We start from the raw sequence: 17,383 nt of genomic DNA on the forward strand, positions 1-17,383 counted from the left end.
CTGTGTGTAGTGTCACTACAGTAGTGATCATTTTAAATATTCACGCAGTTCGAAACATTGTGTAAGCAGTCAGGTAAATATGCTTTTATTTGAACACACAGCACCCAGATTATTAAAACAAATCAGAAGGTACCCTAGAAGAAACTAAGGGTATAGTGATTCAACCACACCAGTTGTAGAAGAAAATTGTTATTCAAGACTACTACAACCGATAAATAAAGATTAGGTACCCCTTATATATTAAACGACGTTCGATATGAGGGCCCCTGGAGTAAAAGTGAAACATGTAGATGAAGTAAAAGGGCCAACCCAACAACCCAAAAGAGGGCCTTCAGAATTAGACATTGATGGAAAGGTGGATGAAATATGCAACAATTCACATCGGTGAAATGGCTGCTGTAACAGACCTACTAGTACTAGTGTAATATTATATTTGGCATTGTTTTTAAATTACTTGCGCATTACTGTCGTCTTGCAAAGACTTTTTCTTTGCAATTCTAGCATATATTTCGGCCCGCATTTTTGGGGTCAAGGTTAGTTTACGTAGATTTCACTTTTTCGTTTCTAGTTTGCTCGAGCTCATTTACAAACAGTTTTAACTACTACCAATAAAGATTACTAAGCATCCAACTCTAATCTAGTGAATATTTTCATTCATTTTTTCCGAAGCATGGCAATTTTGCTTTTTATTTAAAAAAAAAAATCCATGAATACTTACTCCATGAGACGTCCTCATAAAGAAACATTACTTACATTATTGTAGAAAGGAGCAATACTAAAAATCTCTTGGACAAGCAACCATTCTTCTTGTCTTGTTTACATTATGGCCGAACTTGAAGGGTCCCGGAATACTGGACCGGGAGGATCTGTCTCTGGGCCAGAAAATGTTTTATGTCGGTAAGTATTTCAGAATTTTGCGTGGAAAGATTGAGAGAAAGGATAGGTGCAGTAGTTCATTGATTTGGAAGGCCTGTGACTTGTTTTCAGAGTAGGGGAAGGGAGATAGGCTGGTCCTTCTTGTGGGAAAGAAAATTTCTGGTTTCAACTAGCCATACAGAGCCCAAAATACCTTCTACGGCTTTTCAGAGGCCTTATTACTTAGTTTAAATGCTGTAGTTATGATGATGTGGGTTTGGCACCTGGACCTTGATAACCAATAGTATGTAGCCTAGCCTAAGCTTATGATATGTAGGCCAAAGAGTTTCTTTGGTACTGCAGAGTTCTGTTCTTCTCAAGAGACCAAATGCCTTTCGTATCAACTGCCAACCTAACCTGTTGTATGTGTTTTGGCTATTTTCTTGCCTATGGTTAGGCTAAGGAACGTGAGCAGTGCTCCTTTTGTGTAGAGTTGAGCAGATTTCTATAAGCTATTGGGCAAAGTTTAATGGTGATACCCTCATATAAAGCAATAGATATTTACCTTCATATAAAGCAATAGATATTGTTATGGTTTTGTATGGCAGTAGCATTAGGCTAAGTTATTAAGAGAGCATTGCTTTGTGTGGCTAGGTCTAGTACTGTAGTAAGTTAACCCTTTTGTTTTAACCCCTTGTGGTTGGGTGACTTATATGTATGTTTACTTATAGCTTTGGGGTGGATTCTGGGTCACATATATGTTCAAGATTTTGCACCATAGAGTTTGAACAAATTTTTTGGGAAAAATGTTCCACATGCTATAAATCACTTGTGTTCGTTGGCAGATGGAAATATACATATAAATCGGTACATGATACAGGGCTGACGTTAATATACATACGGCTGAGAATCTGACAGTGCAATGCATATGATGATGACAATATATTGAATATTACAATAACAATAAAGTAGATATCTGTACAAAAGGTGCGTGACGGGCTGTGTTTCTTTCGTCCATGCGTTGGTGCGCGGGGCGGTTGAGTCAGAGAGTACGCTAGGAGAGATTCAGTCTTTCTTGAGGTGGTATAGGGGAATGTTGTCCCAACTTCCCATCCAAGGATGACTCATAAATATTTTACAATAAGTGTTACTGATTGGACTTGTCTGTTATGGTAATGTGTGAGCTGTAATTATAATTTTACAAATTAAAATAAAAAATATTAGGAAAAAACACTTATAACATGGTAAAATTAGCATACTTTATGACTGTTTTTGGGAAAAGAGACCCTGCACAGGGTTGGAACTAATAACTTTCAGCTTCCCTTGAAGGTAAAGAAAATTTTTTATAGTTTTTTTTTTTTCCTATACCTTGTGCATATGCATATCTTCCTCTTTCCAGTAATTTTTTTTTTTTTATTTGGCCATCCTTCGGTTTAGCCCGGACTATGAGAGTTAAGCTTTCAACTTGTCAAGTTTGGAAACCCATTTTTTCAAGTTGAAAGTGTAGTAATAACATAACCTGTGAGACTGTACTTCTCAAAAGTGTGGCCAGTAGGCTAATGACACCTACCTTGCCCTACAAAAAGTTTTGGAATTCTTATTTGTTCTTGAAGGAATAGGCTATACCCATGCCTACAAAGCAGAGCCTTTTAGCCTGTGTAGGAGCATTTCTCAGCACAAGCGTAAATCAGTTGTTGAAACTTGTTAACAAGGTACAGTATTTTACTGGTGGTAGGTAGATGAGTGGTGGAAACTCCCACTCACTTGGGGTCATTAAGCACTTTTTCTGTGGCTGCTGTCAAGGATGGATATCATGCTACACTACTTCTGAATGCTTGACTGTTGAAACTTTTTTCATATGTCTTATGTGTATAGCACTTTGTTTGTATTGATGTTAAGGAAATGAAGAAAACAGAAAAATAGTATGAAAGATAGGGGCAGCAGATTGCTTTATGTTTTCTGTGTTGGTGGGTCACTACTGATTTGTTCCTACATGGTATACAAACCATCGGTCCTTTACATTAGGAATTATTTACTGCGAAGCTGGAAACGGCCGGTAAACTCTTGAACAAGGTGTTAGGCAGTAAATACCGTCCGGTAGGCATGAATACCTGCCTGCCCAGATGTAAACATTCCAGTTGTTCCGACACGATATACAAACCATACGTCCTTTACATTAGGAATTACAGATCATGTCAAGATTAGCGTACCCACTCGTAGCAGGGTTTGCTATTCTTTACAAGAAGATTATTGGGTTCGTTATTCTTTAAATGGGAATAATAGGGTTCGCCGTTGTAGACATGAACACTTCGGTATCAGACATTTGATCCGCCAGGGGCTAGTAATAAACAAGCGAAATACATTTGACTCACCAGGGGCTTGTACTAAACATGGCAAAACAGTGTAGATGAATCACTGTTTTGCCATTTTTAGTATTAGCCCTCATGTGGAATTGGAGTTCGGACCGGAAAGGGTTGGCCATTCTTTACATGGGGATCATTGGCTTTGCTGTTCTTGACGTGGAGATGTTGGGTTCGCTAATCTCAACATGATCCGGAATTACTTACGGCGCAGTTGGAAATGGCCATTGAACTTTCAAACCTGTATGCAAACATTGCAGTTTGCTTTCAGCCATCGTGCAGTGCAGAGGTGTTTCTTCCCTCTCTGCCCTGACAGTTGTTGAGCTTTTTTTCCCAGTGGGATCTTTCTCTTTTTCCTTGTATGGTTGTTTTTTGTGCTTGGAATGCAAGCTCACGAAGGTAGTAAGTCTCATAAGCTCACTTTCCCCCATCATGTGTGTCGTGGGGTTGGCGGGAAGAAGCGTAGTAGCTTCAGATCTGATGTTGAAATGGACCCACACACCCTTTGCTCCTCTTGCAGGGGACATGTGTGTTTTAGAGATTCTACTTGTGCTGAGTGTTGCTCCTGGTCAGCTGAGCAATGAGAAGTTTGAAGGGAGGAATCAGTACTGGGGGAAGCTTTCCAAGACGTCATCTGAGGGTTATATGCCTTGATGACGCCCTTGGTGGCTAACCCTTGGAGATCGTTTCTCTCTCCTGGCAAGCTTCCCCTTCTGGCTGCCTCTCCTTCGGGAGAAGACTCCCCTTCATCTTCTTTGCTTGCTTCGTTGGGCGTGGAATGACGGGGGGGTGATCAGGACGACATCTCGGGGGCCTTTCCTCGCCCCCAGGGGGGGAAACGTTCTCCCCGGAGTGAGAGGAGACTCTCTCCACTAACCCGACTTTTTCCACTTGAGGTTTGGTGGTAGAATCTTCCCTTGGGAAGCAGGCTAGTGATTTGACAGGAGCCTGGCTCCACCTGGGTCTTTCTGGTATCCCATCCCTGGAGGGCCTCTTGTCCCATGTGACTAATGCTCCAGTGGTAATCTACGCCGTGGCTACCTCTGCCACCAGTACTGTGACCGTGACAGCCTTCACTAAGATGCCTGTAACAGTCCCATCTTACCTGGGGACCCAGGTGACCGCCGTGCCGGCATCCCAGCACACAGTACCTCTGCCTCCTGGCTTCACTGTCCCAGACCGGATCCTCTATGATGGTGACCTCCACTGTGCCTCACATGATGGTTCCCGCTCCTGCTGTTCCTGTCTTCACTGGCTCCCAGGCTATCCTGGCTGCTCCAACTGCCCCGGCTATCCCGGTTGCACCAGACACAGCTCCTGGCACCTCCACCTGCCCAGGCTATTCCGGTCAACCCAGTCACTGCTCCTGGCTTTCCTGGCTCCTGAGCTGTACTGGCTGCCCCAGCCACCGCTCCCGTAGATGACGTAGCGGCTGCGCAGGTAGTTCCTGCTACCCTGGCCACCCTGGCTGCTCCCGTGACATCTGCTGCTCCCTCTTGGATTGAAGAAGATGAAGAAAAAGTTGAAGAAGAGGAGTAGGGAGGTGTCGTCGTCTTCGTTTTCATCATCTTCATCGTTGTTGTCATCTGCTACCACCTCCTCTTCTTCCAAGGTTCGTCGGTCGAAGAAGAAGGCTGTTCCCCCCCCCCGCCCGCCCGCCCCCGCCAAAGAAATTCTATCCCGGGACTTCTAAGGGACTGCCTTCTTCCACAGGGAAAGCAGTGGGATCTCTCGTCGGCTCTTCCCGACCTTTGGGTCAGGGAACAGAATCGCTAACCCCTGGGTCTAGCGTTTCAGGAGCCGCAGGCATGCAAACCTCGGTTTGCACACCCGTTGCCGTGCCGAAGAAGTCCGCTTCGAAGGCTGGCACTGTGTCGGGCACTCGTTGACAAGCCACTCCGAGTACCCAGGTCTCTAAGGAGACTCAGGTATCCCAACTAGTATCAGAAAGTCTACTCACCATACCGATTCAGGCACAGGACGGGAAAACAAGCCAAGACATGCAGGTGTCTCGGCTCTGCCTGTTGGCACTGCTTCTAGTGCTAAGCCAGGTTCTCAGGTTGGCGATTTGGTCTCTCGAGTCCGAGCATCTGGAGAGAGAGAGAGAGGAGGTCCCCTACTATACAGTCTTCTCGTGAGGTTCCTGCCTCGAAGAAAACTTGGGCCCGTCAAGAGGACAACGCAAGTTGTCGCCGGCCAGCTGCACATTTGACTCCGCCCAGTCCCCAGTCCCTGATCGCGATTGGCCTGGCTTGGTCGAGTTGAGCACTCAGCTTGGCTCACTTGAACCACTACACTTTCCTCGGGACAGCTGTCATCACCGTGGGTTGATGACCACTCTCAGCCCGCTCTTCCTGCTGGTTCCTCTTCACCTGTCCCCTCAACCTCCTGGGGTTTCCCCAGAGTTCAGCTACAAAGACATACGTTCTGGCTCGGTCCTCGGATTGACTAGGTCTTACGCCTGCATAGTGCAGGAAGGATCCAAGGGGTCTGCCGCGGTTCTCCCTCCTGCCAGGAGAGTAGATCAGGAGGACAGCACCCTGGAAGGACTCGGGGGTCCTCTTCCCTAGGATGCGAACACCCCCAAAATACAGAGGACTTTTGCAGAGGTCATTGCGCTGATCCATTAGCACAGCAACCTTGGGGAAGGGATCACAGCCTCATCTGTGGATTGTCCTTCGAGCCTTGAATCCTTCTGGGGTCTGAAAAAGGAAGCTAAGGTTTTGGTGGGGCTGCCGTGGCCCACGCTTGCCAAGGGAGACCTAGATCAAGTGAATAATCTTGTTTCTGGGCAAGAGAATTCACTTCGTTAGAACTGCTTGGACAAGCTGCTTCCTCCTCCTCTGCCTCGGCAGAAGTGCCAACCAAGCAGGTTGACCCGGACCTGGTGTGTCTAGGCCCAGGTCTCTTGCTGCAGCAGCTTACTGCAGAAGGAATCTCCCTTTCGCAGCAAGAAGCAGCGACCCAGGAAGCCACTGCTATGGTGGCTCTCCAGGCAGTCTCCTGGCTGGATCTGTGGTCATTCACAGCATCCAAAGTGGCTGCCTCCTCGGGTGCTATCATGCCTGGGGAAGACTCAGCTTTTGGGAGGCTGTGCCAGTCTGGAGGTAGAACCATCTCTTACCTTGCCCACCAGACAGAAAACATGTGGGCAAATCTGTTGTTAAAGAGAAGAGACGCTGTCCTTTCTCATTTCGCCAGGTCTGTAGGTTCCAAGTCGGCAGTGACTCTGCAGAACGGACCATTGCTGGGTTCTGCCTCTCTTTCGTAGAAAGCTGATAGATGCTGCGGTAGACAAGTGTCGGGCCAAAGACAGTGACCTCCTTGTCCACTAGGCATTGCCCAAGACCTCTGAGTCTCAGAGCAGCTGCTGCCAGTGATGGGGGATTGCCCATTGAGCCGTTGGGCAACATGGCAGCGATGTGGACCTGAGACCTGGGTAGTGGATGTCCTTCAGGAGGGATATCTACTCCCCTTTGAGTCTCGGCCACCCCTCACCAACTCTCTGGTCCGTCTCCTTATCTACATTCTTGGTTTGACGAAGGACCTCACACTCAGGCAAGAGGTGCAAGCCATGCTGAGCAAGGGTATTGTGGAAGTCGTGTCGGATCGGTCCCCAGGCTTTTACAGCCTTGTCTTTCTCATGGAGAAAGCTTCGGGGGGCTGGAGACCGGTCATAAACCTCTCTCCCCTGAAATGATTCATTCACCAGACTCGGTTCCGCGATGGAGGCCAGGTGGTTCCGTCTTTCGCTTCATCAGGGAGAACGACTTCATGCTCATGGTGGACCTGAAGGATGCGTATTTCCAAATACCCATCCAGCCTCCTGCAAGTACCTTTACTCTTTGTTTCATGCTCTCCACCGATCCCCAGGTGTTCACACAAGTGTTCACCCTAGTGTCAGCTTGGGCCCATTCACACAGGATACACCTGTTGAGGTATCTTGACAATTGGCTGGTCCTGGCGAGCTCTTGCTTGCAGTTGCTTCAGGTCAGGGATCAGCTCCTCAAGTTTGCCATGATCTAGGTATTGTAATAAATCTCAGGAAGTCAAATGTCACCCCCAAGCAGAGGATAAAGTACTTGGGCATGCTGATAGATACTTTAGCAGCAAGAGTCTTCCCCTCGGACTCTCGTATCAGCAGGTTCAAGAAGGCAGCACAGCTTTTCCTGTCTTGACAGGAGCAGCCAGCTCAGCAATGGCAAGTCATCATCGGTCACCTGTCGTCGTTGGAGAAGCTGGTCCCTCATGGGCGTCTGCACCTTTGGTCCCTGCAGTGATGACCTGAAGGTGGTCACAGTCTCGAGACTCCCAGTCCTTTCTCATGTCTCTTTTGGGGGAGGTGCGAGAGGACCTAGACTGTTGGATGGACGACAGGAACCTCTTAATAGGAGTATGCCTTCATACTCCTCCTCCGGATGTGCTTCTGTTCTCGGACGCATCGACCGAGGGATTGGGCGCACACCTGGAGGAGTTGCTGACTTCGGGAGTGTGGCACTGAGATGACAAACACCTTCACATCAACATCCTGGAACTCAAGACGGCCTTCCTGGCTCTCCAAGAGTTTCAGGATCAAGTGATGGGACACTCCATGGTGTTGATGAGTGACAAAACCACGGTAGTAGCATACGTCAACAAGCAAGGGGGCCTGGTGTCCTGCTTCATCAGTTGATGATGCAGGTGCACGACAGCCAGTTACATTCCAGGCAAGAGGAATGTAGTGGCAGACAAACTCAGCCACCAGAATCAGGTGATACGGACAGAGTGGTCCCTTCATCCAGACATTGTGATGAGGTTGTTTGATCTGTGGGGGCATCCAGTCATAGATCTGTTCACCACCCAGCACAACAGGAAACTTCAGGTCTTCTGTTCGGTCGTGCCAGACCCATGGGTTGATGCTGAGGACGCATTCCAACACCCATGGGACAACCTTGATGTCTTGTCTGATTCGTAGGGTGATCAGCCAAGTGATGATCACCCTGAATCTCAGGATGATTCTGGTGGCTCCCAAATGGCCCCAGGCTGTTTGGTATCCTGATCTACTAGCTCTTCTTTCTGAGGCACTGAGAGAGATTCCTCCCTGGCCCAACCTGCTGTGCCATCCCCACGTAGAGCGGTACCACCAGGCAGTGCAATCCCTGTGTCTTCATGGCTGGTGGTTGTCCAGCATCCCCTGCGAGCAAGAGGCTTTTTGCGTCGCGCAGCAACAGAAATGGCTGGACACCTCAGGCAGTCCTCTGCAGTGGTATACCAGGGAAAATGGGCTGTCTTCTTTGGTTGGTTGTCATGGAGCTACTGTTCAGCAGGTTGTGGACTTCCTCGTCTTTCTTCGCTGAGAGAAGCTTCTCTCCATTTCAGCCGTAAAGGCTACAGAGCTACACTCAGCCTAGTCTTGCGGCTGAAAGGGGTAGATATCTCCTCTTCTTTCGAGATTTCTCTACTGATGAGAAGTGTTGAGAGGTCTTGCCCACCCAGGGACCTCAGGCCCCCTGCATGGGATGTGACTCTCGTTTTAAGGAGCCTGACTCATGCACCATACAAGCTATTACGAGAGTTGTCAGACAGGGATCTGACCCTCAAGACCGTCTTCTTGCTTGCCCTGGTATTGGCGAAGAGAGTAGGAGAACTTCATGGACGTGGATAAGTCACACTCGATTTCGTCCTGGACTTCGTAGCGAAGACTCTGAACCCCATTGGTCACTGATGCTAGGTTCGAGTCCTTTATGATCCCCTCCCTAGAGGACTTCATAGGTAATGACCCAGACGAGATGCTACTGTGTCCTGTTAGAGTGCTGTGGCGCTATCTGAAGAGAACTTGCCACATCCGGCATGAGTGTCGATGACTCTAAGTTAGCACTGGCTCGACCAAGAAAGAGGTGTCCAAGAACATGATTTCTTTCTGGCTTCGTGAGACAATTAGGAGAGCGTTCGCTGCTGCTGGAGAAGACAACACCAGTACCTTCCATCCGAGAACTCACGAAGTCTGGAGCATTGGTCTGATCCTCGCATTCTGGAAGAACCTATTAAAAGCAGGGGTTTAGTCTCAACAGACCACCTTCTTCTTTCTATCTTCGGGATATTGCCCACAAGTCCTTGGACACCTTTTCCTTGGATCCTATGATGGCTACTCAAGTTGTGTAACTTACCCAGCTCCTCTAACAGGACAGGGTTGCATCTCACCTAAGATTTGAGGTTGTGGATGCAAGAATGAGTGTGTGAGTGACTGGCCTCTCCTTCTTCCCTTCATCCTGGCTCTCTTCCTGCGGGCAGAGAATGGATTCGAGCCATTGAGGTTTTGGCTATAGACCTATCTGGGAGTGCTGACCACAAACGTAGCTTCTCGTAAATGGACAGGTTTGTATTGAAAAAATAGATTTTATTGTAATGAAAAAGTAAATTAATATAAAAAACTTCCACACTGATGGAAGTAGCAATACAGTAACAGGTACAGTATTAGTTTCGGATATCTGAAAATGTGGAAAGGAAACCAAGACATAAAAGCATCAGTTGATAGTGTACTGCTATTTTGAACAAAAAGTGTTAATGTTAGTAAACAGATTATATCTTACCCTGCAGGTATTTCAAAAATGGTGTTTGTCGAAAAGGAGATAACTGTCGATTTTCACATGATCCCAATGACAAGCCTTCAATGATTTGTCGTTATTTTTTAAAAGGAGCTTGTAACTATGGTGAGAAATGCAGGTGGGTTATGGATCCATTTGTTTGTAGTCTGTTATAGAAGTAATAATGATAACTCTTTTTATTGAATTGTTTACGAAATTTAGCTTCTTAACAGGTGTGAAAATTAGTACTGTAAGTTTTGTTGTACAGATTTTGTAATTCAGGATAGATTTGTGAAGTACAACATAGTATGCTTGTTCATACATTTTACAATCCTTTTTTGTAATGCTTAAATTCTCAAAATATGAATGCTGAATTACTATAAAATGAGGGAAGCAGTAGGGAGAAGATAGGTTACACATGCAGCAATTACAGAAAAGTCTTTTAATATGCAAGTTAATGGAATGACTCCTCGTGATTTGTAGTTGTTCTTATGAAGAAATAAAACTTTGACTTATGTGTGGATATACAGTCAGTAAAGCTGGTTCATTTGTTGAAGCTTGGTAAAAAGATGGCTAACTAGCATCAAGTTAGTGAGAGGACGGGTTACTACGCATTCTGCTGACGGTCAACCCCATTTTTCTTTCTGCCGTTGTTAGATCAAGACAGCTTTTCATGCTATTTCATGGGCCTCATAATGGTTTGACAGCTAAAAGCTGTGATGGTCTTGAATAATGTATTTGGTGGATTAGCATTTCAATGGTACTTGAACACCGAATAACTTTTACGTTTATATTGCCTCAGCAACCTGTTTTCTATGAGCTTCTTGTATAGCCTTCAGGTTTTGCCACATTTCTAGTATATACAATACTACAATGGTTCACACAGTGTGAAGTTCTTCAGAGGAGCTCTTAGGGTATAGCCTGTTCATCATGCTTGCTCCATCTTCCTTGGTCTTCAGACTAAGGGATATCCTGCAAGTGATCTGTTTTTCTGTAGGTGAGATGCTAGTCTTTAAGCCCTTTCCAGGATGAAAGCATCAGGAGATGCTTTCAAAAAATGACCAGGAGGCCTTGGCAGGCTTCATCATATGACCAACAAGCCTATGCAGGCTTTAGTTCATGACCAAAAAGCCTTGACAGACATCACCACATGAATGTGCCTAGGCAGGCCTCAACAAACCAACAGGCATCACAAGCTTTAAAAAGGGCCAACAGACCTTGGAAGGCTTCACCACATGACCATCAAGCCTTAACAGGCTTCAAAACAAAAAATAAGCTTTGGCAGGCTTCAAACAAGGCAAACATACATTTGGACTTTAACATATAACTAAAAGGTTTTAAGAGGCTTCCACTTATTAACAAAAAGCTTTGCCACAACAAACAGGCTTTGATTGGATTTACCACATGACCTAGACAGACTTTAAAATATATGCAGCAGGCCTTGGATAACTTCAGCTCATGACAACAGGCTTCTTCTTGCTCAAATCCTTCATACTGGTTGTCATTCCCAAAGCTGATTAGCATTGCTATCAGTATTTGTGGCTGGAAAATAACAATGGCCAACTAAATGGAATGGCAATACCTATAGGTACCTTGTTTCTTTATTCCTTTGCCCTATGGTGGTACTGCTGAAGGGAAATACAGTTCCAGTGCAATGATTACCTCATTTATCCTTGCTTCCTATGTCCGCACTACTCCAGTGACTGCACCTTTAAAATGCAAACAGGTATATACACAACAGCACTGAATGGCAAAAGTACAACATATGTGCACATTGTTTGAATGGATGTAAGGAGTTGGAAATGAATGGTTAAGATGGGAGAAAAATTATCTCTGCTCAGCCAGGTGAATGAGCTGGTCACTGTACATAGAAAATGGGACCTGTAGAAAATGTAAATAGTAAGGGGAGTGTTAGTGTGGTCATTGTGTTTTATTCTCTTTTACTTGTACATGCATATTACTGTATTCATTAGGCCTATATGTACATCCATGCTTGCATTACATACCCTGTCCTTAGATTTCTTTAGTTTGATGAACATGTACAGTAGTTTGGATAGGTGTTGTTATTGTGACAAAGTTCGTGAAGTGAGCATCTTGCTGGTTAAAGTGGTGTGTTTTTGGTTGTTCTGTGCATAATATGCATTTATAAAATAACTACAGGAATAATATTGTTTTCTATGGAATCTTTACAGCTTGCTAGTGTTCATACTTCATAGGCTAGCCATGATCAGACTAGGATCTAAGGGTATCCTAGAGGTAGAATAGCCTAGGCTAGCCAAGTTACTACAATTGACCCCAGCCTAGTCACGGTTCAGGATTCGCGGCTTCACTTATTCACAGATTTTTCTGTGGAACTTATCACTGAATTATTCATGAAAAATTTGGTAATTCGTGGATTTTTTCATTGAAATATTCACTATATAATTGCTGCATTTTCATGTTATTTTCATGACTAAATACATTTTTTATAAAAAATTATTTACCAATTAAAACATGAATATTAATGTAAACAGCAAACTATCAATAAAATGTACTCCTTCTTCAATGCATATTAAATGTAAAGATACTGTATACAGTAATTAACTTCCCAGGGTCTCCACATGTACTGTACAAAGAAAACAGGACTGCTTTAATACTGCATGAAAGAAAATGGATGTACTTGAAAATAGGGGTCACTTGAATAGTTTTCACACTTACTGTAAGCCATATATTTTTAAGGGTAATGTTTTAAGATTACTTTGAAATTATATTAAAGTATTTTAGATATTTTAAGGTATATTCTGTGTAGGGTGATAGTTTAAGGTATGAGAGAAATTGGATATACATGAAAGTAGGGGTAACTTGAATAGTTTTCACACTTAGCTGTAAGCCATATATTTTTAAGGGTAATGTTGTAATATGACTTTGAAATTATATTAAAGTGTTTTAGATGATTTCTGTGTAGGATGATAGTTTGAGGTATGCATTTGGTGTTCGAACTATTAAAATAAGTAGTTATGAACATTTTTAGGGATGGTCTGGTTTTTGAACTATTTAAATAGCTAGTTTATTTATAAGCATTTTTAGAGGTGAATGTCAAATATCTTTTAGCTATTCACTGGTGTTTATAGTCCCAATCCCCTCGCCCTGAATACCAAACAACTAATCATTCCCATTGTGCACTTGAGACATACTCACAACCCCCTTGCACCTATTAGTGCAAATAATAGAAGGGTTACCGTGTATTATGTCCATAAAAGGACACTATAGGCATCTGCTAATGTGAGTAAATATATGATCATGAAGTTACATCATCAGATAAATGCATTAACATTCTAGCTAATAAAGTAGTAGAGTGTATTCCTGGAGTAAAATTCCATCGGTGCAGTATTAACAGAGGAAAATATAAATAAAGGTAGGGCAAAAGTTAGTATCATTAATGCAGTTGATCAAAAATGCTAACTAAAAGTCATTTCATTTATGCTACAGTTTGGCCTCACTGTGTCATTCTGTTGCATGGATAAATTAAGGTATTACAGTCACATTGCAGATCCTTGCCAATGGGATGCTGTTACAGTACTTAACAGTAATCCAACTACAGGCAGTCCTCGTTTATCGGCGGCATCGGTAACAGCATTTTGGTTTTACAGCGCCTGGTTAATGGCGTCATTACCAGATTTTCAACGATGGTAAGCCATTTTCGGCGTCGGTAAGCGGTTTATTGGCATCGTAAGCGGTTTATGGCACTGGTAAGTGGTTAACGGCATTATTAAGTGGTTTATTGGTGCTTATGACGGAAATGCCACTTATTACCATAATTATTGTGATGTTTCAGTCATTGACAATTTTCGGTTATCGGCACTAGGCCAGGAACGGAACCCCCGCCGTTAACCGGGGGGACTGCCTGTATCTCTTTCCTCTTCATCCATGCTGCTGTTATTCTTTTTCTAACTGACCTTGCAGTCGAGAGTGTTGCTGGTGATAGAAATGTTCTACCTGCTCTTCTACTATAATACAGTCATCCTTCCGCTCTTCATTGTTACTCTCTACACTGTTAGCTCTTATATCTCATTTCAGTTATTGAAAATGTAGTACTTCATCTACATTTTGCAATCCTGAAGATCCCCGGTGACATCATCTACTATATTTGATTCCTAGAGTTGGATTCATCTTTGCAACTCTCTTGCCGTATCTATGTACAGTAACCACTTTGTTTTTGCCTCCTTTCCAGTTTGTAATTGTACCTTTTTCATTCCACTCTTCCATGTTTTAAAACATTTCTAAATTTTTCATATGATTATGCTGCATTCTGTTTTTGGTTTCCACCAAAACTGTGATCAGGGTTCTTGTATCTGTGCTGTCAATTATCTTGTCTTGTGTGTGCTTTATTATAATTTCCTTGGGATGAGTGGAGGTTATGGTTGTAAACTAGTCAGCGTAATAATGCAAATTGGGATTGTATATGTTTATTAGCTCAAGAGGTTTGTAAATGAATTTTATTTCACAACAAGAAACCAAACCTTTTCTTTTGTGTAGTTTTCATATTCACAACACTCCTCATTGATATTTTAATGTCACAGTAACTTATGCATGGGAGTACCTTGCTTTCATGTACCTCCTGTGGGTGATTGAATTATTCTGTAATCTAACAGGTAAGGAATATCCAAATTTATCTTACGATCTGATTAAAATGTAACATTTATCTTGTGAAATACTTGTCATTTCAAGTTTTAAGAATTGTATCATTATTATCCTTCTGTCATTTATATAGATGTTTCCCGGCAATTTACTTGGGATTCTTAAAAAAGTATTATGAAAGGCAGATTGCCTCTGGTTCCTTAATAAATTGCCATCAATTTTATTGTTCTTAATAAAATAATCAAACCTAAGGAAGGACAGAAAGTTTTTTCATATTAGAAAATCAGAACTTTATCAAAGCAGTATGAAATATTGATATTGTTTGGTATACAGGTATGAGCACCAACAACCATCGTATCTTGTTCCGCAATATTTTGGTTCTGGGCCAGGTTCAGCCACGTCACAGGACGGATTAAATCTTACCACGTCCATTGGTAGCGGTATCGATGCTGTAACTAAATCTAGTCAACCCAGTGTCATTGGTACCAGGTACAGTAATGTGTACATTCTTCAGATATATATAGTTTTTAGGAGAATGATGTGTTGAAATTCTTCCATAGCTTCATGCAGGATATGTATTTTAATTTTATCACATATTGGTTGATTATGTTTGGGGCGAGTTAAACCGTGTTTGCACATGGTTACTTTTTAAGACTTGAATCTTCCTTTTTAAATTCTGGAACTACATAACAGATTTAGTAAAAAGTTCTTGAAGTGAGATAAAAATGATTTTGTCATCCCTCCCATTACAAAATGTTTGTTTAGTTCACTAAAAAAAAATGAATGGACTTCAGTTCTGTTGTGGTTATTGTAGTTGCTTTGTATTTTGTTAGTTAGTGTAAATTGTATGTACCGTAATTTGGACTTGAGGGTTTTGTTTGCTTTTTAGTCATTGTAAACTGTGTCACATTCTCTTGTTGTTGGTTTAACCTGAAAATGAGTTCTCTTCATGCTTGTCTGCCTTGTGCTGTTTCTGCCCTAACTGCTATCAGTTCTAGCAATTTTCTTCTGTATTTATTTTTTTCCATCATTTCCTGGGCCTTTCTACTAGTCTTAACCCTGGTTTTTCTGTTTCTACTGTGTTTTTTACCCAGCTGTTCCTTATCCTTTCTTATTGCATGTCACATCATCTGAAACTTTCAGGTCGTTTTTTGGGGGTGCCGGGGGACATTTTGACCCCACACCTCCACACCAGTTCATCTTTGTAATATGGTCTTCCCATCATACTCTTGCTGTGAATCTTAACCTTTTATTGTCACACTTTCAAAGTCTCTTCCATTTTTCCATGTCAGTTTAACTCTTGTGTGTCCATTGCAAGTGTTTGCTCTAACTACTAATGAGTTATTTTTATTTTAGTAACCTAGCTTTCTCCATTTCATCCATGTTACAGCTATTCTGTATTACAGTGCTGCTCTGTCAACTCTTGCCTCACAGTAGTGTGTCCCCAAGGTTCACTGAAATAATCTCCCTCTTCTGAGACCTAACCATCTGTCACAACAGGGTTCCCATCTCCTGTCTTCCCCATCTCTTGAAATATGCAATATATTTTTGGCATCTAAAGACTTCTTGCTCCTTATATAAGTATTATGTAATCCTGAGCACCTCCTGTGACACATTTGTTATACTTATTACATAGTGCAGAGTTATTCCACACCTTTCCCTTCAAAACCACATGGCTAGTTTCATGATTGTACTTTTTCAGTTGCTTTTTTTCCAGTTACCATAAGTTTGTTATGCTTACTCAGATTTTCACCCCTCTGACCGCCACTTCACTCAACTACCTTTTTCATGATTGTACTTTTTCAGTTGCTTTTTTTCCAGTTACAATGACTTTGTTGTGCTTACTCAGATTTTCACCCCTCTGACCTCCATTTCACTCAACCACCTTTTAAACGTTTCTACCACCTCTTCCTCATGTTATGCTATCAGTGCTAGGTCATTTTGAAAGCAACTCCCAGTGGCCCTTTTTCTGTTTGTTGCTGCTTCCGTCAATATGATAAACAGCAAAGGACTTAGCATTGATCCTAAATGGTCTGTAACATTTGACTTAGATTCTTTTCTTACAAGTGCCAGTACCTTCATTCTAGATATAGTTTTATGGTAGAGTAACATCACTAACTTCATGAGATTTTCTGATACCTTCTGCTTCCATAATGCCCATCTAATTATTTGTTTGATACTCTCTTATATGCATTTTTAAGTTCCACAGATATGTTGTGTAACTCTGTATTAGCATGGTACTTATCTTGTAGTAGCCTCCTTTAAAACTATGGACTTATTGATTTTAAGAGTTTTCTCAGTCCTTTCCTCTAGCACCTTCTCTTATACTATCGTGTCATACCCGTACTACTCTGTAATTTCCATATTGCAGTGCACCTGGGTTTCCTTTGCATACCATCATGTAGGCTCTTTTCCCACTCAATTGGCCTTGTCTCTTCCTTTATCAGGCTTTCATGTATTCTAGTAAGCTTGTGGATAACTGGCTCTCCTGCTGCATGTATTGTCATTTATTTTTCTGGATGTTCCTGACACTTTTTCCATTTTAATTTTTCCATTTTTCAGTATAGATATTTTATTGAAATCAGATTTCTTCTAACTGGATGAAAATCATATTATTTTCTAATCTACTTCCATTATAAATTGTGTTTAGCATAAAGCTTAAGTCTGTGATGTTTATGTGCCTCTGTTCACTACCTGTACATTCAAATTTCTTAAATCTTTGTTGCCTTTCTCCCTCTTTCTAACAACCTTTTTCATGGAATATGTGAGAAAACAGAGTTCTGATAAAGTTAGTTTAAGGAAAAAGCCATAATCTGTATTTAGCTAAGTGAAGTCATCTATTGTGGAATTCACAGCAGGCCAGGGTTATGGCTAGATGGCACCACCTTTAACCAAACCCTGGTCTCATTTTCATTATTACTGTTGTCATCACTTATATGTTCACATGTTTTAGTGTCAGTAATATCAGAAGCAGAATGGCATAAAATA

General features: G+C 42.5%; 1 protein-coding gene across 3 annotated transcripts in view; it reads left to right on the forward strand.

Annotated features, from left to right (window-relative positions):
• The first annotated feature begins 773 nt into the window (after positions 1 to 773).
• The window catches only part of LOC136835336 (uncharacterized), a 54,861-nt gene continuing 38,251 nt past the window's right edge, over positions 774 to 17,383 (forward strand). Inside the window, exons 1-3 of one of the 3 annotated variants that reach the window (XM_067098697.1) lie at positions 775 to 897; positions 9,792 to 9,917; positions 14,729 to 14,884. In XM_067098697.1, the coding sequence (XP_066954798.1) occupies positions 824 to 897; positions 9,792 to 9,917; positions 14,729 to 14,884 (356 nt within the window). In that variant the 5' untranslated portion in view covers positions 775 to 823. Of the gene's footprint in view, positions 898 to 9,791; positions 9,918 to 14,728; positions 14,885 to 17,383 lie in introns of all 3 variants that reach the window. The other 2 variants (XM_067098699.1, XM_067098698.1) reach the window with 2 other exon arrangements.

This window comes from Macrobrachium rosenbergii, chromosome 55 (assembly GCF_040412425.1).
Source record: "Macrobrachium rosenbergii isolate ZJJX-2024 chromosome 55, ASM4041242v1, whole genome shotgun sequence".
Taxonomy (NCBI): Eukaryota; Metazoa; Arthropoda; class Malacostraca; order Decapoda; family Palaemonidae; genus Macrobrachium; species Macrobrachium rosenbergii.